The 25,619-nt window shown below is 43.9% G+C and overlaps 1 protein-coding gene across 1 annotated transcript in view; it reads left to right on the forward strand.

The window, feature by feature from the left end:
• The first annotated feature begins 6,306 nt into the window (after positions 1 to 6,306).
• MYO10 (myosin X) overlaps positions 6,307 to 25,619 on the forward strand; it is a 161,748-nt gene continuing 142,435 nt past the window's right edge. Inside the window, exon 1 of the mRNA XM_038162276.1 lies at positions 6,307 to 6,655. Within this exon, the coding sequence (XP_038018204.1) occupies positions 6,635 to 6,655 (21 nt within the window). The 5' untranslated portion in view covers positions 6,307 to 6,634. The remainder of the gene's footprint in view (positions 6,656 to 25,619) is intronic.

A 25,619-nucleotide genomic window follows, 5' to 3' on the forward strand; every position in this document is an offset into this window, starting at 1 on the left:
AACAAATGCTAGCAGCAATGCAGAGTACCCTTGTTCCTGTACTTTTCCATGTTGCAACAATATTTGTTCGCGAGGTATTTATATGAACTTGCTCAGGTAATTGATCAGAATCAAAACTTTTTCTTACAAGTTTTTGTTCTAAGAGAACAAGCACAAAACCAGAACCCAAACCACAAGAAATGTTTGGATCACTTGTTCCATCCCCCATTTGTGGCATCAACCAACAGAGATAAAACAACTATGCTACACAAGTAAGGAGTGCAGGAAAATAAGAGCACATCTCTCGAGTGAAATATCGTGCTGGGGGTCCATTGCCTATCCTAGGTACATTTCAGAGGCTGCACTTCAGACAAGCACTAATCTGGTTCTATATCCTGATCCTTATTTACCAAGACTGTTTCTGGAGCATATCTTTTAGCTTAATTTTCCACAGAGGGCACAGAGTTTGCATACTCTGAAACTGTTCCCCAACAGGAATCCAAGCACAAGAAGTGGGAGATATCTGGAAAATAATTTGTAAGGCACCAAGCTACAGGATTCAGGTAGGCTTACCCTTTACACATCACAGCTGAGGAAGTAGTATTTGGTGGGGAGAGAGCATGGGCATGGTTTAAACTGGCCTGACACCACAAGGGAGAAGGCAGCCTTTGATTTTTATTTGCTGGCCGAACAGTGCCAATTAATTAAGGTATGACTGGACTGACCCTTGCTGGGCTTTGATGCCCTTTTACTGAAGATTTTCCCTTCCATAGCAGTGCCAATGGCAAGAAAAGTGTGGGTGCTGCTTGTTTGCCTCAGCAGAAGAAGAATGACCCAGTTTAAATTGCTAGGGGAAGTGTTTTGAAGTAACCTGGCTTACATGGCACTGAGGCAGCAAAAGGTGCCCTCGTGGGCTCCCCTCTGGGCCCTGCTCTTCAGGGCGGTGACCTTCAGAGAGGTGCTGAGATGCTTTGCACATGTCTGACTGTGTGATAAATGAACATGTCATAAACTGTGACTTCAGGGTTTGCAACTACAAGTTGCCTTCACACACTTGTTTTCATACAGGCTTCCTGGGTGAAGGCAAGGAAAATGTGTTCACAGTCTGATTCAGAAGACGAGAAAAGCTTTCATTCCTTTTAATGTTTTTTCTTATATTTTACTACTGTCTTTATCCCTTAACTGGTTCTAAGCTTTTTGGTAGTTTTTGTCTGTCACTTCACTGTTTTTTCCAGTGGGTATCTTTATGTGATAAACCAATGCTTTTGTACAATACAGCTCTCTCTTTGTTGGCATCTTCTGTAAAAACCAGATTCCAAGCTGATAAAGAGAATTTAAATGAATAAGTTGCAAGTAAGATTGTAAGAGAAGACCAACTAGATTAAAAGATGCTGGTGACAACTAAGTGCAGCATCAATCTTAAATGAGATGAAGGGTCAATGAAGCTCAGAACACCAGGACTAAGCTGCACACAGGGAATAGGCTGCCACCATGAGCAGTGGTGCTGCCTGAGGGGCCCAGAAGGAAGCAGGTCACTTCATGATACAAAGGATGGAGGGAAAAGGCAAAAAAAAGGGTTGTAAGCACTGAAGAGAAAGGGTGTGCAAAGGGGCTGAGTAGAATTCAGGAAATGGGTAAAAACATACAGAGTCAGAGAGCTGTCTGTCTTCATATGTGCTGCCAGATGTTGAATGAGGAGGTGGCTCTGACATTGGGAAAAACGTCTGGAGTCTGCGAAATCATATTCTGAAATCTTGTAATAGAGAACATTTTCTTATGTGGAAATCAAAACTTAGAATCTCTCAGGCAGAGGTTCTGCTCAGAAATTGAGTATAACCACACATAAATGGCCTTCACCAGACCCTAACCTGGTAGTGCTAAATGTGCTGTCATATGGCAATCCAGCACCATGGTAACAGCTTTGGATCTGTACAATCCAAATAAGAAATGGGCATTCCTCAAAACTGGTGTGGTAGAAAATTGTGGTCTGTGCCAGCAGTCTGCCTGTACACTGTCACCCACCACAGAAACATTTGTCAATGCCCAATATCTTGTCTACAAATAGTTGGTTAGCTAAAACCTGACAGGAGCTGACAAGTGCAATAGCAGCCCCAGAGTAGGGGTAAAACTCCTCTTTTGGAGTAAGTTTAAAGAAACAGAAATTCTCATCAGAAATATAGACCATAAGCAAGCCTGCTCAAAAATTATGTATGCTGTGAACAAAGACACCAAGGGGAACGATCTGAGAGCAGATTTTACAGATAATACTGGATGAAATGAGGCCTTGAACTGTGAACAAAGAAACACACTGCCTCATTTTGGTGAGTAGAGAATGTCAATTTAGGCTCCTTTTAATCAATAAGATTGAATTAACTGAATATATCATTTAATTCTTTGACTGAAATCAATCTGCACGCCTTACAGAAGGGACAGTAGTGCTGTGGCTAAGGCAGATAGCCTACTTCAGTGCCATCAGTAGGGGAAAGAAAACTCCTCCAGAGGGTGAAAAAAGCTTTTGTGCAATAAACCTGTCAGGCATGCAAAAGCTTAAATCACTCAGTTCAATGATACCGGTGGGGAAAAATGGCAACTGAAAATAAGATAAGCTAAGAAAGAGCAAAGCATCATATGAGTGCAAGGAAAATTAATCAGCCTTTCTGAAAAGTCACTGAATATAAAGCTTTTAGCATAAAGATGCCCTCCACAAATCTTGTGTTAAGGTTTGGGCAACAGAACAAGTCTTTGTTTATTGAAAAGAGCAGAATTTGTGAAATGTATAGAAACCATCACCATGGACAATCAGATGCCGTGAAGACAAGGACTTGCTACAGGCAATCTGTTTGGTTTCAAACACATTCACTTTTACAACCCTGAGGGCACTGCCAGTCTTGATGATCCCTGTCCACTCCCAAGGGCTCCCCCCTACCTCCCCATGGCTCAGTGCCCTTGGCTGGGGTGGTGGGATGGGCCCTGAATGCCAGGCTCTGCCATCACCCACCAAGGGTGCCCCCAACTCTCCCAGCCCTGGGACCCACCAAACCTCATATGGCCCTGATGGTTTTCATAGTTAAAAAATGGGGGGAAAGTTACTTTTAAAAAGGGGCATCTAGAATTGACCAAGTGTGCTCAAGGTACTGAACGAGTTAATGTTTTTTTTGGATGTAATCACATCTACAAACTTTGTAATATATGCAATAAATCTTTAAAAAAGGCCCTACAAATCTGATGTGTGGAAATTCCCGGTAAAGAAACACAGCTCAGGTGAAACATATGATTTATAGATAACTGGGCTTTAGTCAGTAAGTTGGTTTTGCCTCTGGAGCAGAAATGGAAATCTGCATACAATGGGATAGAACTGTTGATAGAGACAAGAGTAATTTAAATCTGTTTTAAAAGTCCAGAGTCTTACAAAAGCCTCAGCTGCTAAGAATACTTTGAGATCTAAGGAAGGAAGAGATGTCTGTCTTTGTCAGACACTTTGCTCAGATATGGACTTTAGCAGCTACTGGGGGAGGGGAAAAAAGATCAGAAAGACTGGGTGAAGATGAGTCCTGGCCCATGTAATGCAGCAAATGCAACTGAGGGATACTAAAATAGCCTAACAGACCAGCTGAGAGCAAAGCCAACCTAGCAAATGCCAAAGCTCTGCTGCCTGGAGCAAGGAAAGGGGCCCAAGGACCAGACACCTGACCACTGACCACCTGCACAAGGGGGTAAGATCTTCATAGCCTGGGAGGTGTCTCATCAAGGAGGTGGAACTGAGCTTTTGGTCCATTCCTTGTCCTCACTCAAGCTGAAAGCTGAGCCGGCATGCATGTGAGCAGCTTCAAAAGGAAGTAATTCACCTTAGGCACACAATCAGTGAAGGAATTTCTACCGATTAAAAGAAAATCGGAGCTGTGCAGAACTGGCCAAGTCTCCAGATGTTCATGGAGCTTTGTACATTGTGTCTGTGGGGTTTTCCAAATTCCAGAACAATTGCATAAAATGAGTAAGAGACTAGTTTGGGGTCATTTTCAGAGCGGGAAAAGGAAATGCCATGTTTCAAACCCCCTTTCCTATGAAACACAGATGCTAGTGCTTACAAACTGTGAGCAGAACTGACACAAAAAGACATAGAAGGCGAAAAGGAAGAAGCTTGTTGGAGTGACTCCTGCAATCCTGTTCTACTCTACTTCTGCAATCCTTCCTGCAACTTTTCAGTCATTCTAAATCTTAACAAAGTCTTAGGCGTTTAACAACTCTTTTGGAATGCCTCCCCACCACAAGAAAATACTCATTCTTTCTGCAATGTATTTTTAGGCTGCACAAAAAACCATTCTATTGGTAATGCTTTCTTGTAATTTACTGAAATTCTCATTAAAAAAACACAGGCTGCTTTTATTGGATGACTGGTTCAAGGTTTTCATGAATTCCTATGCCAGTTGTGTTTCACAGACCTGAGTACAATGCAGTAGCCAGACATACGTGCTACATTCCGATAACATGGTGTCAAGCAAAGTATTCAATCAGAAGTCAAAATAATTTAACAAATACCTCGAATCTGACTCAGCCCTTGCCAAACTAGGACTTGTATGAGAGGGGAAGCTTTCTGGCACAGTCATTGTGGAAAAAAAACCAAAACATTTCCCTGGAGTAACTTTGGAAGTGCAGTAGTTTGGAATAGAGTTACAGAGCTCCCACACTGGAGTTTATACCTTAGAATCTACAGCAAAATAATGATTTAGGCTAACTTCTGTGTGAGCTGACAGGTGAATTCGGGTTAAATCCTTTGCAAATCTTGAGTTTCAGAGCAACTGAAGGGAAGGTACAACCTGCTTACCTAGGAGTAGATGTTAAGGGGGTGACAAGAAGAATGATCCCCCAGCAGCCCCCAGGATGCTGCAGGGTGTCCAGCAGGATATCTCCCAGCTGAGCTTGGCAAGCTGCAACAGGGATGCTGCCCAAGGGACTTTGTGCTGTGCTACAAGCAAGCTGGGAAGTGTTTCTGCTTTTTCTGCCACAAGCCACTGTCACTGGCCATGGGAAGGGTGAGCTGGGGAGAGCTGCTGGGCTCTAGGAACTGGCCATGTCCAAGGCAGTTGCTCTCTGCCTGAAAACTTCCCCCCACCTTGTTTCTGTGTAGAGGGACAGGCAGCCACAGCCCCCATGTAGGCTCTAACAAGTACTTATTTGGCAGAAAGTCCCTCTTCTGTTGGTTTGTCCCAGTGCTAACCTTGACAGCACATCAGTTTTCATGGATGTCACTGTGTGAATCTCCAAGACCAGCACAACCCCATTTTGGACATGACCTATCTCAAAGCCAAACATCTTTTACCTGCTCTCCTCCTTATTCAGATAAAAGTGGGTTTTTGACACAAAGGTGAAACTAGAAAGTTTTCCTTGTGTTGCGTATCTAATCTTAAACTTGCTTCTATTTTTTTTTTTTTTTTGTGGTGCTTGTGTTCTGTGTGTTGGCCATGACACCTTAAAAAATGAGAGTTGCAGACTCATGATTATTTCTACTATCAAGGGCTGGTTTCCCATATATCTGCTCACATGCTTAAGCTCCCAAACCATTATTAGGGTTCTGCCTGTGACATAAAAGCAGAATAGTGTATTTGCTTTCTTTATGGCTGTGACTTATTTTTTTGGTACATTTCTTTCTGCAGTGTGAAAGAAATAGGCCAGTATTCGCAAGATTTGATTCTCCTTTGCCGTGTTTCTTGGGCTGTTAGCTACTACAGGGTCAGCACAAAATTATCAACAAGATGTGTCTCCAAAACCTGAGCACTTTAAATGTGCTTTGCAGAAATGTAAAGGACTGGAAACCTATATAAAGGAGGGCTATTCTCGTTTGCAGCGATGTCTCGGTGAGTGGCTGCTGCAAGATGTGTTTAGCAAAGGAACACGGATAAGGCTCAGGAGAGCTCCTACGTAAGTTTGCTACACATTTACCCAAGGGCTGCCTGTCCGCAGCAGAACCCTGCAGGTACGTATTCTTTAACCACCTCCGGCAGCACCTCTCTCCGGATGGCGGAGCTTTGCGCTGCTGTGTGCAGTCGGGCACGGGAGCCTCCGCTCCCCTTCCAGCCCCCGCGCTGCTTTCCCTCCGCATTCCAACGCGGGTTTCCGCGCCCCGAGCAGCCGGGCACGCGTCCCCAGGACCCCGGGGCCGACGTACCGGGGGCAGCAGCTGGACGGGCCGGGCCGGGCCGGGCCAGGATGGGACGGGCCGAGCGCGGAGCCCGGGGGGCGCTGCCCGCACTCCGGCCGGGGCGGGGCGGGGCGGGGGCGCGGCTGAGCGCGGCGCAGGGAGCGGCGCGGCCCCGGCTCCGCCTCTGCTCCTGCCCCGCCTGGACGGGACGGGGGCGGCCCCGGGCAGGAGCGTGCGGCGGCGGGAGCTTTCCTTGTCCTGCTCCTCCGCGTCACCCCCGCCGCCGGCTCCCCGCGGCGGCTATGCGCTGCCGGGACCGCCCGGCCGAGCGGCGCTGAGGGGGCGGGCGGACAAAGGCTGCGGGCTGGTGCCGGCGCTGGGGCGCGATGGAGCGGCGCGGCGGCTGAGGCGGCTCGGTGGGGCGAGCCGAGCCGAGCCGAGCCGGGCCGGACGAGAGCAGCACATGGTGCGCGGCTGGTGCCCGGCGCTGCGCACCCGCGGGCGGGCCGAGGGGCCACCATGGACAACTTTTTGGCGGAGGTGAGCGCGGGCCGGTGGGATCCTCCTCCCACTCCTCCAGCGTGGGGTCGCTTTTGTCGGGCAGGGTACCGGCAGCAAAGCGGCGGGAGGCTCACGGAAAGTGTTCGTTCCCTCGAGTAGTTCATTTTTCAGGGTGTTCAGAGGAGCAGCGCCCGGGGAGCTGGAGGCTGGCAGAGCGGGGAGAGGGAACTGCGCCCCCCAAATTCCCGGCCTCTGGGGCTGGGGCGGAACTCGGAGCCGCCGAGCTGCAGCGGTGCTGCCTCGGGCTGTCCGCAGCCGGGCGGGCTCTCGGCACTAGCTGGGGCTCATTAGAGCGGCGGGGGATGGAGGCTCCGGTGCCGCGGCGCTGCCCCTCAGCCCCGCGCCCACCGGCAGCGCCTCCCCCGCGGCGGGGACCCCGCGGGACGCGGGCAGCGGGGGCGCCGGTGCGGACCCTGTCCCGCTTCCTGCCTCCCTGGGGAGGAGTGGGGAGTCCCTCCTCGGGGGTTCCCTGTGTGGAAGCCGGGGAGCGCCCTTTGTCCGCCTCGCACGGGCACGAGAGGCTTCAGAGGAAGGTTTCAGAGGCAGGGCTGCCGTTGGGCACCCTTTTTTGAAGGTTTGTTTATGGAATGTGTGTTATTTAGTACAGACGAAATCTTTTAGACAAAATGAAAAGGAGGGAGGTTGAATTCCTAAAAGTCGTTTGAGCTTTACCGTGGTCTTGGGGATCTTGACAATTTCAGTATGTCGGGTGAGGAAACCAAATCAAAGGTGTTTTGATACTGACTTAGGATATTTGATAAAACTCGGAGCCTGGGTCCTCTTCTGGTCCAAGCTAGCTGAATTTTGTTCAACAGTATTCTACTGGATCAGTTTATCCCACCTGGTGTAGGCACAGCCTTATGAGCATAAAGTGTGCGGTATCAATGTCTTCTCTGTTGTGCCTGTAGTTTGCTGGCAAAGCCCGTGACTGGGTTGTGACTTCTGGTGACTGCCTGCACACTTGCTTTAATTGCACCTCTTGCCAAAGCAGTTGCACTTTCAGGGTTGTAAATACAGGCCAGGCATCTGTTTTACAGGGTTGTGATTAATCTGCAAAACTGTCCTTTGCCCTCATGAAACAACATCCCTCATGTTCTTGGTGCTGCTGTTGATGCTTCCACAAGAAAAATAGGTGATCTGTTTACTGAAATAGTAATTAGTCAAATAAAAGAAGGTCATACACTTTATTGCTTGTTGGCTTTTCATTTGTCAGACAACAAAAGTTCTGTCAACTGCAATAAGAAGGAAGAAATGCAGGATTAGCTTTGATGAAGTCTGAGTTAAGTAGTAATACTGCCTTTTTTTTTCTTTAGAGGATGTAGCCCTCACCTTTCAAAAGCTTGTAAGCCATGAGCAATATGGTAGTATTAACCTAGCCTTGCAAAATTAGTCTGAAGAGTCATTCGCCCCAACACAAAGTACTGCAGTGTGCCCTACATAAAGGTGAAGAAGAGTTTTCATGGTTTTGACTCCCCTATTAGGCAAAATTACTTGCTCCAGGGAAAATACAAGTAAATTTTGCCAGTCTGTGTTAGCATTTCAGCATATATTTATGTTAATCTGTGGTTGCTTCATGTGGACTTTGATCTTTCTTAAGAACTTTGTCTCCCTTTCAACATGCAGATATTACTTTAAAAGATCAGTAAATATAGCACCTTGACTTTAATCTGCATCCAAAGTCCCACCCACAAGTATAAACATTTTCCTTCCCTCGCTCTGGAGCGGAGCATATGTGAATGGAAAATAGAGAGCATGAGGCACAATAGCAGAAATGCACTGAGTCTGACCCAGCTACCACAGAAGAATGTCTGTTGAAGGCACTGGATTGAGCCCCTAGGTAATTTAATTTGCGCGAGGCAGACATCCTGCAGCTGCCCTTTACAAAAATATTTGCTGACTTATCTAAGGGAATTACTGTTCTCGTTAAAATAAGTTATAATGTGAGGAAGAAGGAGGAAGCTGGATGAAAGGCACAGGTGAAAAGCCCAATGTGCTCTGCTCTTCTTTGTCAGTGATATAAGCCTGCTGATATGATTATATTTTAGGAGAAAAGCTGATAGTGGGAAGGGTAAATCCTGGCACTTCAGAGGGGTCATTCCTCAGCATTACCAAGGTTCACTACACTGGAGGCAGAAGTGTCTTCAGTCTGGGTGTTGCCGAAAATATTGTACAACTTAAAGGTGTTAATAGGAAAAAACCCAAAACCCTACATTATTATTTCTCCCATATTTTTCCATAGCTAGATGCTAAATATAACATGCCTCAGTAGAGGGTGATACTTACTGGAACAAAATGAGGCACTGAGTGAGACACCTCTGGAGAGCAGGAGGTGCATCACAAGGGATGTAGTCCTGTTGGGACTTGCTGCCTTAAGTGAGGTGTGGGACAATGCCAGGCTCATGCCAATCATCTGACACTGCCATCATTTGTGACTTAGCAGCTCTTTGACTTCTCCCTCTTGCTGCCCAGTTTCCTTTCTTTACTCTTTCTTAGTATTCTTAGTTTTTATTGTTAAAGGACAACAAGTGGTTGCACTTGTCTCCTGGGAAGCCTTGATTTCCATCCCTGTCCCAGTTTTCTAGCTTGACCAATTTACAAAAAACCCATGGCTCTAAGTAAAGAATTAGGCTGGAAATGTTTGTCCTGTAACTTACTCCCCAACATGCTCTAACTGCTGCAAGGTATTAATGTAATAACAAAGTTGCATTCTAAGTAGAGAGGAAAAGTATTTTCTGATGCTTTTTTAAAGGCTGTTGATTGGTCTGTGCTACCTTACAGTCTTTGAAGGAAGGTTGGAGGTAGAATTTAATTTTTGTTTTGTTCTTTTTGTAGTCATATTTTCTTATCTCAAGTATTAAAACCTGTAGAAATCCTGTATGGGTAAGTGCAATAGAGCCATTTGGCTGCATTGCTTAAAACAGCCTGAAAAAATTGTTCCCATATGTTTTACCAACAGCCAGAGTACTCTCAAGGGAACAGGCTCCTGTGGTAGCTGAGGTCAGACTTTTTTCCAGTGAGAATGCATCCCTGCTAAGAGAGGATGTATGCCATGAGGGAAGGAAGAAAGTAATTTCCAGATGAGGCAGAAGACAAGGAGAGGGGAGCTCAAACTGCCCCTTCAGCATCTCAAGTTCTCAAGCAGGGCTTATCAGGGCAGCAGGGGAAGAGGATGCAGAAGTCAGGTTTATCTTCTTCCTCTTGCATGGTAGTCACTTTGACCAATACGTATGGGATGTTGCACTGAACCGTGGTTGCTGTCCTTGTCACAGAAGGAGTGTGGCATTTGCTGACCCAGTGGAGGTCAGAAAGGGCTTGAGGTTGGGAGAAACTTCTGTAGGTCATCTTGTCCAAACCTGTCCTCCAAGCTGGTGCTCAGCTTCATGGGAACTAACTTGCAGCGCGGTGTGTATAATGGTGGCTGCAGGGATTGTTTGGATTTAGCTGTTGCCAACCTTGAAGGAATTCCCCCCAACCTTGCAACTGTGGAAATTGAGGAGAAGGGAGGAGAACAACTGTGTGTGCTGCCTTCTGTGTAACATGTCTGGGTAGATGATGTTGAAGGAGATCACTATAAAGGCATCACCTTCATAGAGGTCCTGCTGATGTTTATCCAACACTGCACAAAAGTTTATTTGGAGCTGCGGGCTACCCTCCCAGTGTCCTTTGAGGCACAGCAGATATTCTGTGCCTACCATGCTTTTATTTTTAGTATTACCACTGGTACCTGGAGTTCAGAATGGTTTCCTTAATTTCTCCTCTCCATAGTTGCACATACTTGCCTGTGTATCCTGTTTTAAGGAGAGGGCTCCCAGCATGTATTCTGTGGGAGCAAGTGTCGAACCTCCCTCTGTGGGAAGGATATGGGACAAAAATTTAGCTTCAGGAATCTGTCAGAGGAGGCATCTGCTTGAATCTGGAAGCTCTTAATTCAGCCGCTTGCAGCAAGCTTTTTCTTGATACTTTCTTGTTGCAACATTTGGCAGATCACAGCCTCACAGCACTGAGTCCTTTGAGGGGTTCATCATCTCCTGCAGACAGGTGGCCTTAGCACCACCAAGATTATCCACCTAATGAGAAAACCTGGTGATGCAAATAAATACCTGCATTGATATACATGGATTCTGGCTGTGCTGTGCAGCACAGTGTATATGTTTGGGATGACCTTTGAAGTCTCTCCAGTTTTCATTTACAAGTGTTTTGATAGTAACACAAGCATGGGTCTGATGTTCCAGCTTTTAGTGTTGGTGTAAGCTGTGTAGGTTACACCAGCAAAGTTCCTTTAGTCTGGTGGGGCAAAACCCGTGAGTGATAGCATAAAGGTGTTTCTGGAGACCTTCTGAGTGCCAAAGCCATGCCAAGCAGAAACAGTGTCTCTTTTGGCTGTTGACATTGGCTGTGTTCTCTGAATTTTCTGAGCTCTGACTTCTCATATTGAGGTTTCTTTGAAAGCTGGTGATTGTTTTGTCTACTGTTATTTTTAGGTTAATTAGAGAGCACTGTGTTTTGAATAGAAGATGTTTCAAGGGGGCTTAGCTCTACCTTATCAGGTCAGAAAGATGAAGTTTTTTTTCACGTTTATTGCTCCAAGTTGGAAAGCACATTCAGCTCATGAGTATCATGTAATGGTTACTGGCCACCGCTGATATTCACATGTGCCTTTCATAAGACAAATTTGTGCAACTGAAACATTTTCATGGCTGGGCTGGAGCCTAGCAACCCTGTTGGCACTGCACATATTGTAAAATGACACAAGAAATCTCTTAAAGCTGCAAAATACGTAAGTTTTGAAGTTGGCAAGGGAGGCTCTACATTCTGCAGGGTCTGCTTGTGGTTTTTTTGGTATGTTCAGTCAGTCTCCAACCAAAGAAAAGCTGTGAAACCCACTATTACAGAAGACTTGGCTGCTTCTGAGTCTGGGGGTTTTTTTACGTTTTGGTGACACCTCACTGAAACGTTAACTTTTTTTTGGTCTTTTCCCTAATTGTATGCTTGTGTTAGCACTTTGTCTGTAAGCTGTTTTGCTCTAAGAAAATGTTCTTCTTTATATACGTTTTCATTTGGTGTGTACTGACTGTTGTGAACCTCTTCAGTGTTTGGGTTTTTTTTTTTTTTTTTTTGTTTCAGAGCTGTCACACAGCTTGCTGGCTGGTAAAAGGGAATTGTGCTTGAAAGCATGGCTAGTCCCAGCTTATTTTTGAGGCCAAATGGCATGGGCTTTTATCAGAAATGTTCCATATTTTTTTCCATGATTCTCTGATGGCAGGAGAGGACCACTTTGGGGGAGAGATGAAGCAAAAAGGAAAGGTAGTTTGAGCTTTCAGTGTCAAGTGGGGAGTTTAGTGCACTGGTCCAATGAGTTACGTGAGATACCTTGCAACCTTTCAGTGCTCTTGTTGCCCCAGTGTGCCTCAAAAGATGGAAGCAAAATTTTGGGCCCCTTATCAATAATTATGCATAGTTGTACTACAGTAGGCTTCTGTTCTGGTGATTTCAGCAGGATCTTTGTTTTCAGTGTGGTAAGACCATTCTAGTCTCATGAATCTGTTTCTGGACTTTAAGAAAAACTGGTAGGTCCCTGGCTCTGTGTGCTGGAGCACATGTGTGAATGTCTATATACAGTGTCACTGTGCTAATCAATCCTTAGCGAGTGAATAATGTGCCTCCTTCTTTTTTGTCTTTCAATATAGATTGTTCATATTGGTGGTACTTCTAAAAAAATTTCTAGCAAGACAAATGCCTTTTTGTGCCTCTCGGATGGTTGCAGACCCTGTGGAAGGTACAGCAGCCTCCAGCCAAGAGCAGGAGCAGCAGCTCCACCCTTGGAGCGTCCGGCGGGTTGACTGCAGTGCAGTGGCAGTTCTGAAGGGAAGCGTGTTCTCTGGGTAGTTTGATCTCACCAACCTTTTTGGCTGCAGGGCCAGTATTTTTCCTTAGTGAATCACTGTCTCCAGATGTGGTCAGAGCCAGGAACATAGTTTTGGGTGGAGTACGGGTAGAAGGGCAAGAGGTAAAAGTCACTCTGAATTAAGACTTCTGCTGAGGGGGCAAAAAAAATAAAGAATTATCAGCCTTAAGTCACTAATTGTGACAATTTTACAAGTTTTGGGATGTGACCTCAAAACTTGCTTGATTAATTATGACTTCAGGCTTGTATCAGAGGGTCATGGCTTAGGCATTCTTGTTTCTCTTGGTTTTTCCTGATATTTATTATTATGTGACATTTTAAACCATTAGTGAGACATAAATGAGGATGATTTGGTGTTGGGACCATAGCTAATGGTAAATTACTGGGTTTAGGTATTACTGGTTCAAATTTTGCATGGTGGCTTTTTTTTTTTTTTTCTCCAATTATTTAGGATTTTCTAAGATGTCTATGTCTGAAATATGAGCATTATCCACTGGCCATATTTACTGTAATGCAACTTTCTTCTGGACAGCCCCCTGATTAAGAAAGGTTAAGTGGATTATCCTTTTCTTAAGAAGTCTCTTAAGTAGCTCAAACACTCCATTTTTATTAAGGCAGAACTTTTCAAGTTTGGATTCATAATGGGAGCTGATATTGACTATGCTCTAGATCTCCCTTATGAAGTAAACTATATCTGTGCTGAAGAAGAAACTACACCTTTGCCATGTGGAAAATATGAGCATTATATTAGGAAAATATACTGGGAAAGATTCATTAGAAGAGAAGGAATGAGTAAAGATTGCTTGTATTTCTAAATGTTCCTGTAAGAAGAAGGGGGATGTTGGGGCAGAATATAGTGTCCCCTTCAGACTCATTTCTGCAAAGCCAGTGATTAATACTGTAATCTCAGGTAGGTTCAAATATCATTTATGCTTGCTCCTGATATCCTGAGCCAGGACAGCCATTGTAGGGATGTCTGGCAGCTTTTCTGCGAGATCTTTTCTGTAGGCATTGTGACTGGATGGACACTTTCCCATTGCAGACCAGTGACTGACTGGGGAAGGCTGCTAGTTGATTCAGCTGTAAATGCGTCATACCTGTGCTTGTTTTACTCATTAATGTAAATACTTGCTCTCTATTTAGCTGCTGTTTTCCTTTGGGCTAAGTGACCTTTTTTCAGTCCAGCCTGTGAAAGCCTTCTTATTTGGTATAAAGTTCAGGGAGTTGTGGGTTTTGTTTTTTTTTTCTTTTTCACTGAAATTGCAAGCCTGAGTGATGTTGGAGTCACTTAATAATATATGGGGTTTTCTGTTGAATAGGTTACTATGAACAGACACAGTTTTGGTTCACAGTGAAAGCATGGCAGAAATTGGGGTGTGTTCAGTTTTGCCAACCAAAGTTAACACTTCTGTTTTCTGTAGGCTCTTCTGTAGAGGGGATTAACATAAAATTCCTTATGAGATCTTGTAGGTTTCCTAGTGTGCAGTTGTGCTTAGGTTCTTTTTCACCAATGGGTAGCCACAGTCTGTAACTGGAAAAAAAAAAAAAAACAACAAGGCACACTTCAGCCCTTTTAAGGCTTTGAGGAAAACTTGGCAGTTTACCTCGGTATAGGGAAGGAAGTCTTCAAAAGTGAAAGGTACTGGTAACTTGTATGGTTTGCTAAACTTGCATTGAAAATTCAGATGAAATAAACCTTAAGTGGGATTTCTTGTGTGTTTCAGTGGCCCTGTCCCCAGTAGGTAAATGTAAACATATTGGAGCAGGGCCTGAATTTGGGAGTCAGTGTAATACTTTTTATTCCTTCTAGAATTAGTGGCATACTGCAGGAAAACTTTCTAGAGGATAGACTTTACTCCTGTACAATCCAGTGTCCTGCCAGACTTTAGAGTTGAATAGGCTTCCTGTATTTGTATGTTAATACATTGTAGCAGATACTTACATTGTTTCAGTGGGGCATGTTGCCTGGTTTATGGTATCGGACTTTCTTTTCTTTGAGAGTATGTTGTCTTCATCTTGCAGCAACCATCCATCTCTTAGATGGATTAAATGTTTCTATGAAATTTTTGGTGGGTTTGGTTCTGGTTTGTTCCAAATGAGGGAAGGAAGAAGAAAGAGAGGGTAGCTGAGCAGCAGATTTCAGGGACCAAGCTGTGCCTTTGCACGGGATCCTGGCTGGTGGCATGCACAGGGTGAAGGGCTGTGTTGGAGGACTCAGGAAGTAAAAGATTAACTGCCCTTTGATGTATTAGTATTGCCTTTTCCTATATATTCTTGGGAAACTATTCATAATCCTTTATTAAAGGTCAGTGATACAAGAGTGTGTTAATACAAGTCTCTTTTGTTTTGGAGAATGCCCTTAAGGGTGTTGCTCTGAGGACACCTTAGCAGAGGAAAGTGTTAGGTTGTTGCTTTTTCCCCTGGGGGGCAAAACTGTGTTCCTACTCTGAGCAGGTTTACCTGAGAGCATTTTATCATGGCACATCTGGCTCTGTACTGGGTCATTATAAGTGTTGAGGGTCTTCTGGGTTGTGTTCTCTGTTCTTAACTTCTTGGCATGGTAATGCTGGCAGAGTGGCACCCTGCTGCCCAAGTCTGCTATCATGGTTTCAAAGTCAGGATTGATTGTGGTGCCTGAAGCACAACCTCAGGTAGAGACCTGAGGCTCAAGGGTTGCTGAGTACCAGCTGTCAGCTGGAATTACAAAGCAGAGTACTACTGAAAGTTGTCATCAGAGTTAACACCCCAAATCCCTTGGCCCTCTTTCTCTTACAGACTTTCAGAAGGCTTTAGAAAACTACTTTTGATGAACTTCCCTGCATCTGGAGAAAACATTTCTGTAGTTCTCGAAATGATTGTGAACTGTAAAAGTTGTGCTACTGGCAAAGCCTTGTGTGATTTTGGTGTTGTGTGCTGTGTGTGCCTGTTGATCTTGCTGAGAGAAGTGCAGGATCTCTCTGAAAGGTTCTCACGCCTTCTCTTTTGCATTCAGCCAAACTGGCCCTGGGTTTGGGGACAGCAGATAAGAGAAGTTTATTCGTTGTTTTAAAAAAAGTATTGATGTTTATAGCATTATCGGAAATGGATTATTTGTTCTTATTTTAGTTGCTGTTGTTTAGAGTGACATTGAAATGTTTTCTCAGATTAAGTTAAATATATTTGTTAAGAGAATGGGATTGTTTTTCTTATGAAGTTGTTTATCTTGAGGAGAAGTCAAATCCTTTTGTTTAATGCAAGCATCTGATTACAGAGCCAGTGGACATCATTTCTATTTGACCATTTTAGTGGATCAAACCCAGCTTTGTTGTCTTGGTTAGGTTATATTTTTATTTGCTTCAGAAAGGAGCCAAGTTGGCGGGACACAAGTCACGTCAGGAGTCACACTGGAGTTCACGTCAGGACAAGGAGTAGATGCTCATTCTGTAGGTCAGACTTTTTGCTTTGTTGGTTGACTTCTTGGATCTCTTCCCCTTATTAAATATAGACTGGATTTGTGATTAGGGTTTATCCCCTCATTACAGCTTTCTGGTGATGGGTACGATGAATAGGTTTGTTTGGTGTGTCCAATCAATTAGTATATTCCCCACAAGGAAATAAGAGCAGCGTTTACAGCTGGGCTTTGAAGGGTGGCATTTCCTGCTGCCTTTCAGACCGTATACCAGGAGGAGTGTCCCATGAAGTGAGCTCTTTGTTCGTGAAACTCCAGTCGGATTCTGCCATGTGATACTTGATAAGCTATTTCAAGGAATAAACATATGCAGCAAATCTATGCTAGAAAATGTAATTTGTGCAGCAGACCCTTTTTTGCCTCCTTGCAATAACATTTCTTACAATTTGCACACCAAATTTGAGAAGTTTTAACAGACAACAAATGGGATTTTTGACATTTACACAGACTAAAGGCAAAAGGCTGATTCTCTGTTTTGTGTTAATTTTAAGAGTCTCTACTCCCAATTTCTGTTCCTATCACACCGTTTCTGCCATCATTTTGCCTTGGTGATCCAGTACCTTAAATGACTAAGACTCTGGTGCAGTGGTTAATACCCCATATTTCTTTTGTACAGAAGCCCATGAATAGACTGAATTGCAATGTGATGAAATAGTTGTATTAAACTTTTACTGTGTAGTTACACCTTTGTCAGTAGCATGCCTTTGTATGGTGGAGATGCCATCAGTAGCTGGTGGAGGACGGAAAGTGGTACGGAAATCTGTGCATTTTCTTATGAGCATCCAGCGATCTTTGCTGGTGGCTTGTTCTCAGCAGTCCTTACTGAGTGAAAAAGGAAAACACTGAGTCATGGAATCCTTTTCCTTCAGACAGGGAATCAGCAGTTACTCTGTTCCAGGTGCTTCTATACTCAGGCAATAAAGACTGTAATTCTGAATTTTGATTTCTTGAACTTGTGTGCCACTTACAGAAACACTTCTTTATACTGCTTGGAAACATTTGATTTGAAAAGTGCACAGTCGCTTTATGCAGTCAGAGAGGCCACAAAAGCTTTGCTGTTTTCCTGGGATTTTTTTTTTCTTTTTCTTTTCCTGCTGGAAGGCATCAAAGGTTTTGGTAGGCAATATGAGCTGTGACTGTCCAAGAACACAGGGATGTGCCTCCCACTCTGCATGTAGACATTAGGCAAGAAGAGTGGCTGCACATAAATCAGTGGCTAAATTGAAGGGACAAGAAAGGCTTAAGGCAGCAAAGGCCCAGACACCTGCAGCAACAGATCATGGGTCACACTGCAGCTGGGAGTGCCCCAGGCACTCCTGGGGAGGTGAAGGAGAGGAGCTAGCATCAGGCTCTGAGAAGGAGCAGATGGTTTAGCCGGATGGCTCCTCAAAGGGGGTTCCTCGTTGGATACAATGTCTGATAGCTACTGCTTTAAAATGTATGAATTAAGCTTTTCTTTTGCTTTGTAGTTCCTTTCAAATTTGTAGAATAATTTTCTGTTGCTGTATAACCAGCTGGAGTTTTCCTAGCTGTAGGTTTTGAGTGTGTATTTGCTGGTCAGGTCTTTAGTATTACACAATATCCTAAGTTGGAAGAGACCCACAAGAATCATTGAAGTCCAACTCCTAGCTGTGCACAAGACACCCCAAGAAGCCCACCACATGCCTGAAAGCATTGTCCAAATGCTTCTTGATCTGTGTCCGGCTTGGTGCTGTGACTGCTACCCTGGGGAGCCTGTTCCAGTGCCCAGTAACCCTCTGGGTGAAGAACCTCTTCCTGATGTCCAGCCTAGACTCCCCTGACACAGTTTCACATCATTCCCTTGGGTCCTGTCACTGGGCACCAGAGAGAAGAGTCTGCTCCTCTGTTTTCCCTCAGAAGGAAGTTGTAGACAGTGATGAGGTCTCCCCTTACTCTTCTCCAGGCTGAACAGACCAAGTTACCTCAGCTGCTTCTTGTATGGCTTCCCCTCCAGATTCTTCACCATCTTTGTGGCCCTCGTTTGGATGCTCCTTAATGGCTTTATAACTTTCTTACATCGTGGCACTCAAAACTGCACACAGGACTTAAGATTGAGGCCACCCCACTGCAGAGCACAGCAGAACAATCCCCTCCCTCACCTGGCTGGTGATGCTGTCCCTGATCCCCCACAGGACATGGCTGGCCCTAATGACTGCCAGGGCACTGCAGACTCATATCCAACTTTCCATCAACCAGGGCACCCAGTCCCAGTCTCTCCATCCCCAGCTGGCACATACATTCAGGGCTCCCCATTCCAGGTGCAGAATCCGGCACTTTTCCCTTTTTGAACTTCATACAGTTGGTGATTGCCCAGCCCTCTGATTTGTCTAGGTCTCTCTGCAGGGCCTCTCTTCCTGTGAGGGAGTCAACAGCTCCTTCCATTATAAATGCCAAAATTTTGGAAATTCTTGCATTTTATAGTAGTCTTTTTAAATATCTATTTTTAGTGGTATTGAGCAATGATGTGCTTCTAGATAGTTTGGTATAGGCATATTGGAGAAATCTCTGGTTTTTCTCAAGAAAGCTGCTGTAATATATGTTGCAAAAAATGGGACTTCGGCATTTGTTAGTAGTGCTTCATGGGTGGCAAAAATTATTGTAATAAAATCTCCCCTTTTGTGGTTTCCCTACTTTTTGTTGCTGTGTGATCATCTTTTCCACTCATTTTGTTCCAGACACTCTACCAGAGGAACAGATAGTCAGCAAGTGGCTCTTTCTCTCCAGAAGTCCAGTTGTAGTATTACCACTTGTTTTTCAGAAAAGAGCTGGGTTTTTATCAGATCTTTGTAACTGTTAGAAAAGGGAAACATTTCAAGAGTTCTGTCACTTGGCAAATATTTTGCTGCTGAGGCTGCAGGAGGTAGTCTGTACCTGCGACCACTGTGATGTTTGCTCTTTATGTCTTTACTTGTGGAAGGGTCTGAGACCACCAGGAAGTAAGGATGCTGCTTTGTGCTTTGCGAAAGAAAAGTTGTGTCAGTAAGCTCAGAGGTATGACTCTGTAAGGTGCTGGTTCCTTTGTGGGTGTGTATATTTATTTAGCTTGCTGATATTTTATTGTACTCCAGCTGCAGTGCTGTGCTGTTCCTTCCTTTCCCTACGTACCAATGAAGAGGAAAGGCGTGGGGGAAGAGAATACCTTGGATTGTTTGCTGGTGTAGATCTAAACAGGATATTTGTGCCTTCTGTTAACCTGTTTTTCCTTGCTAATATTGATGTTACCTATGATTCTTGTATACTGCATGATTTCTTAAATTTAGGTAACTTATTTGGCACAGCTGCTGTGTCTGTACAGGAGGAAATATATGGCAAGGAATTACTTCAAGGTTATTTAGAAGCAAAAAAAAATTGATTTGTTTCTGTATCTTCTCCCTCTTTCTTACCTTTGTAGTCGGTAGCAGGAAAAAAAATTGTGTTTGTTTGTTTATTTTTCCCAATGACCTGGGAAGCTTGTTCACAGCTCAAAAACCATACTGAGCAAGAATAACATAAATGTCTGAATTGCTGAAAGCTTAAATTCCCTGATGGAAAGGTGGTTTGTTGAGGAGAAAAAATAAGGTCAGAAGTAGTAGCCATTAGTGGCTATAAATAAAGTTACTCATTTAGGCCCTCAGACGGATAAAAGTGAGAGGTTGTTCCAGTTTTTCATCTTTACCATGTGGTAAAAAGTAAGGTATGTCATGCCCTGCTGTTTTTCAGATGGCTTTAAAAATAGCTCCACTTGTGCTGTTTTCTGCTCAAAGGAAGGTTTTCAAGCGTACTTGGATAAGTGACGAAAGCGGTTTGGCCCCAGTCTGAAATAAATACATGAGCTTATGAATCATTTCACTTCTAGTAAGTTGTATTTCCTGCAGGGGAGTGTCTATTCTGTCAGTACATTTACAGTTCTGATAAAACTCTGAATTTTGTTTTAAACCTGTATCTGTGATCACGTGAGCAATATGGAAATGGTGTAGGGAGTAGCTAATGTGCACCTGTGGGTCAATTGGCCTCCTGTTTTGTAAAATAAAACATGGTTTGCAACCTCATGAGGGAGTAGACTGATTTTCTTCCTTGGGGACAACAGCCATGGAAATGAGGAGGATGCAAAAAACCAGCCTGAAGTAGCAACACGCTGAGACTGCCCTGGGGACCCTGGCGGAGTCTTGAAGACTCCAGGGGCTCCCTGCTGAGTTTGGGAATCATTTCAGACAGATGGCTGGTTTTCCTAGGCTCCAGGTGTTGGGATTAACCTTTTTCAGAAGGGCACCAAGTGCAGTCTGGGTCTTTATGTCTTTATTACACTGAACCCACAAATTACACTTTTAGTTTAAAGTCTTTGTTTTAGAAGCAACTCCCTTCCATGCTTAGCTGTGTTTTCGCCCAATTAAGTGAAGGATTTTGGGGCTTGCATGAATAGCTGAGTAATAATTAACCTCTCTTTGACTTAGTGGTGCAGAACTAGAACATTCATCTTCAGAGCTAGATTTCTTCTGCCTTGGTCTTGTTGGCTGGCTGAGCAGTGTCACGTGTCATGTTCTCTTTCTCCTTTAAAGCCAAACGTATTTGTGGATATGTTACATTTGTCAGGCTTCTTTGGAAAGTAATAATAAAGATGCAATGCTTTTGGGCTTTTCCTGAGTCGTTTATTAGGACACTGAGCACTGAGTGTCCTACTTGTTGTGGCTCCCAGCTCTCTGTGTACATTTTGCCCAGCAAATGCCCCGAGGCTGAGGGGGCTGTTACAAAGGTCTCGCCTGATCCATGGGGGATACAGGTGAGCAGACTCTTCCCAGTCTGTGAGTTGTGCTTCTCTTATCAGCAGATGTTGGCAGTTTCCAAACAAGTGGTTGCAATAGTGGTTTCTGACTGGGCAGGAGTGGGACGTTGCTGGGTAAGCAAAGGCTTGTGGGGGGGGTAGGTTTAAAGGCACAGAAGAATTTTAGGGTTGTGGTGATCTATAGCTAAACTATGTGATCGTGTGTTAAGATAATGAACCCAAAACAAGCAGTTGAAGTTAGTGTTGAGACTTGAGTTTCTAAAATTTGGTGCCCTGACCTGCATAGTACCGGGCTGTCTAATTCTTTCCATGGAAATTTAGCTCCTGATGTTGCTCTGCTTAAAATAAGTAAAGACATGGTATCCTCAGGATGAATATGGGACACAATTCCACCAGAGTAAGAGCAGAGTCATAATGTGTTTAAGCATTTTCTGAAATATCTCCTATTTTTCATTTCTAGCTGAGTGCAAGTCACTTGGCTTCTTACGTGTCACAATCCAAGCTTGCTGTGGGAGAATTAATGAACATTTAGGGAAAGATGTCCGTAACTGTGACAGAATGTTGAACTAGATGATCTTAAAAGGTCCCTTCCAACATAAACCAGTCTATGACTGTGAACACTGCATCCATCTACTGGGACTCAAGAAACTCCCAAAAATCCACTTAACAGTAACCAGGAAAAAATTATTGAAATCCAGGAGGTAACTATGGCTGATCTTGGTACAAGTTATATTGAGGTGGCAGTGACTATGGTCCAAGCGCAGCTTCTGCAGATCTGCTGTCACACTCACTGCAATGTGCACTGCAGGGCCCCACTGCATTGCTGGTGTACCTCCCAGGTGGGCAGCAGTGGGTGGCACAGCCTGGCATGGCCTCTGCAGCCATGTCCATCCTGTCAGGGATGAGGGCAGGAAGCCTCTGCCACAATCATGTCTCTCTGCTCTTCACCCCGACCTGGCTTTGTTAGCAGATGACTTGTCTAACTTACTACTTATTTTTAACCCATCATCTCAGGATCATTGTTACATTGATTTGTACATTGACCGTAGAGCTGCTTTTATTGCAGACATGTCCTTGGAAAGACAGAAATCAGTTTTTTATTTCTACTTAATTTCTTTTAATGAAGCCACCAAGGTGTCTTCTTACCTGTACAGGGCATGGCACGTATTGAGGGGAGAACATTTACCCCTCATGCCTTTTGTAGGGAAGATGTTTAAATCTTGACCCACAAGATCCACAGGAGATTTTTTTTTGTTGTTTTTAGGAAACTGTCCTTAAGAGACTACTGTCTTTGAAAGGCTACAAATACTGCTGCCATACTGGCACACAGAAGGTCAAGTTCAATGATGTTTCCTTTAAATTTTCAGAAAGGAAACAAAGCAGTGAAGTTGAAGAGTAAAGGAGCAGGTGCCATGTAGTTCCTACCTCTGCCAATGCAGCAGAATTGCCTCAGGGCTGGATGGGGTAATTACACCTCAGCCTTTGTCTTTCAGGCACCAGATGGTATCATGAGAGCTGCTAGGAGCAAAAAGTCCCAAGCTGGAAACATGGTGAAGTAAATAAAGTTTAAAAAGAATTGGACATTGCTTCTTCCTGCAAATGAGCAGGAAGAAGTTGCATGTGACATTATACCTTATTGTGGAAAGTAGTAACTGTGTTTTACAAGGCAAGCAGTGCTCCACACCCGTGGCACAGCATGGTCCGTGTTACTCATGCAGCTGCCTCAGGAGCAGCGGGTGTGGATGTGTGTGCACTCGGGGTGATCCATCACCAGCCCATGCTCAGTCTTGAGTATTCAAGAATCAACTTGCTGGGGAAAATTTCTGCTGGAAGCTTTTCTTTTTCGCAAGAGAAGAGCCACTGAATGATTCACATCTTTTATTTCTGTAAACGTGTCGATAAATCATTTTTAGACAAAAAATAAATGGATATAGTTTTATGTGAGGGAAAGTCTTGAACAGCATAGTAGGCTAAAAAACCCCAAACAAGCTTCTTGCAAGTTGGCTGAAGTTGTGTGTTACCTTTGGAAGTTGGATATGTTTGAGGTGGGTCTTACTGTGATCTGGAGGAATGAAAATGGAGCAAGTGTCTCTTCATACTAGCTATGGACCTATATTCTGTAGTTCCCCTCCACAAATGGGATCTTGCTTATGTGAACATGAGGTGTGGATTTAACTCCTACGAGAGGAGAATGTCATGAAACCACGTGTATATCTGAAAATACACACAGAAGTTCTGAAGGTCCCATTTGTGCATAAACAAATATGCTCATGTCTGTCTAGAGATGAAAGGGAGCTGAAAAAGTGACCAAAACAATGTCGTACCGGTGCTCTCTTAAAAAGATCTATGTTCAGTGATAAACATGCTGCCAGAATTGAGCTGTGCTCATCTTATGAGTAAGCAGGTAGAATTATCATGAAATTATAGTAATGTCTTCAAAATGAAGACAAGTTGGTACTTGAAACAACAGTGAAATTGTAGGAAGAGTGGCTCATGAGCAATGGGGGGAAAGTGACGTCATGTGAATGCTGTCGTGGGATTTGAATTATTTCAACTGCATTGCTGCACGTGCCAAAGTGCTGCAGCCCTCAACAAGGGCTTTTGTCATGGTTGTCCAGTTTTCCCCTTCCAATATGTTTTTCCCTTTCCCTGGGTGAAGAGGTGTAGTGTATAATAAGGCTCTTGCCCTCCCTTGGAGTTTGCACCCATGCAAATAAAACCAGATCTACTGCCTGTGCTAAGCAGGGGGCAAGTTCTGGGTAACTTGCTTGGAGGAGGAGCAGCAGGCACATAGTCCCTGCAGCTTGCAATATTTTCCACTGCGCACATGAAAATGGTATGGAGCTCTGAGGACTCAAAATTAATTTCCTTAGAGGTGAGGAAATCTCTGTTCCTGCCTGCAGAATGAAGTATTTCATATGCTGCATCGTGGGTTAGAGGTAGTATGTGCGGTAAGCAGAAAGTTATTGCTCCACTTTGAGATGAAGATTTATGATTTCTTTGAAGAGAAAATTGGTTATTTTTAAGGCCAAGTCTTTTTGACCAGCCAAGTAAAAGCTTGGAGGAAGCTAATACAGAGCTGGCAGTGTAGGAACACATTGCTACTGCAACATTTATTTGGAGTAAAGCCTAAGCAGCTTTTCGTGTTTCTTACTTCCTAAAGTTCAGGAGTGTTGAAGAGCCTCCAGCTTCAGCAAAACTGTCTTGTGAGGCTGGGCTTTTTGGTAGTCATGAGCAAGATGCTTCTCAGTTGTTTTTCCACTGAGATTAGTGATAACAGACTGTGTGTTTGTTTTTTGAGGAGTAAAAATACAATTTTGGCTAAAGCGGTATGAATAATTAGTAACATGCTTGCAAACATTCACTTTTTTGAAATGACATTTCTGAGAGTAATTCAGTAGGGATGAGTACCCCTCCAGGTGACCATGTAGGAGCATTTTTCCCAGAGGAGGTCTGGGCTGAAGAAGCAATCATTCATTCCTGGGTTTGTGTCACATTCATATCAGCTGAAATCAAGCACGTGCTCTTTCTGACTAATGAGGCTTTCCCAAATCCTCTTCTTAATCCACTAATTAGCCAAAAATGCTTCTCTTTGCACAATTCCATGCTTCTCCATTTGTGGGAAAGCTTTTTTTTTCAGTAGAGTTTAGGTCTTCTTATTTTACCTAAGAGTTCTTAAAAAATCCCAACAAAATAAGGCAAAAACCACCACCCAGACAGAACAAATAGCTGGTTTGTTTAGTTTTTTTTTTATTGACAGCATAGTAATATGAGGAGTGACTTTATTATTAGCGTGAAAAGTAGTAAAAGATACTGCCTGGGTATAGGCAGAGGAAGGTATTTATATTTGTTTTATACTTGCATTCTTTTGTGCCATAAAAATCTGATTATGAGCATGTACAATTAAATCTATTTTAATAGCACTGTGTGAAGCAGTCATGGAAAATTCCCAGTTTGAGCTTCTGCAGGCCTGCTATGAAGCCCATTTGCTTTGAGTTTTGCTTGGGTTACTTCTGCTTTTAGGGCTTTGGGTTTGTTTGTTTGTTTGGGGTTTTTTGTTTTGTTTTGGATTGGTCTTAATTTAAGAATAAGCACCTATCTGGGCAGGGTAGAATCAGTAATACTGCATTTTGAGTGCTGCACTTGCTTTTTAATTTAGACACACTGACAATTTGACTTGAAATTATTGTGCAGTCAGCTTCTTTATAGATAGTTGAAAGCATCATCCTTGTGATGGAAAGCTTGCAAAGCCCTCCCAGGTCTCACAGACTGGGGAACTGCACCACACTGTGGGAAGTAGGTGTTTATGGAATTGTCTGGGCTGACGTTTACAGAGTAGTTGGTTGATTTAATTCAAAAGTTTATAGAGGAGTTGGTTGATGTAATTCATTGCAAAGTAAAATGAATTTCCATGTAAAGGTTGATGCTGCTGAGTAGACACACTTTCAGAGGTAACTGAAGAGAAAAGTCATGGTTCCCTGGGCTTTAGGGTCAATGAGGGTTGCTTGTGAGAGCCTTCGGTGCTTGAGTGTGTTGACTCATAGCTTCCAGCATACCTTTTGGGTGGCAGGGTGAGGGAGGAAGCTGGGAGATGCAGAGCAGGGATGTGTAAATCTACTGGAGCAGTTACCTTGTAGGAGAAAATTATGTTTTTGTCAGATTTAAAGTTGCTCTGTGATCTGTATGTGTTGTCTGTCTGTTGCCTGATAGCAGTGTCTCTCTACAAATTCCTGTAAGGAGGTGGAAGCCAGGTGGGGTTGGTCTCATCTTCAAATGATGAGACAAGAGAAAACAGCCTCCAGTTGCACCA

Source organism: Motacilla alba, chromosome 2 (genome assembly GCF_015832195.1).
Source record: "Motacilla alba alba isolate MOTALB_02 chromosome 2, Motacilla_alba_V1.0_pri, whole genome shotgun sequence".
Lineage (NCBI taxonomy): Eukaryota > Metazoa > Chordata > Aves > Passeriformes > Motacillidae > Motacilla > Motacilla alba.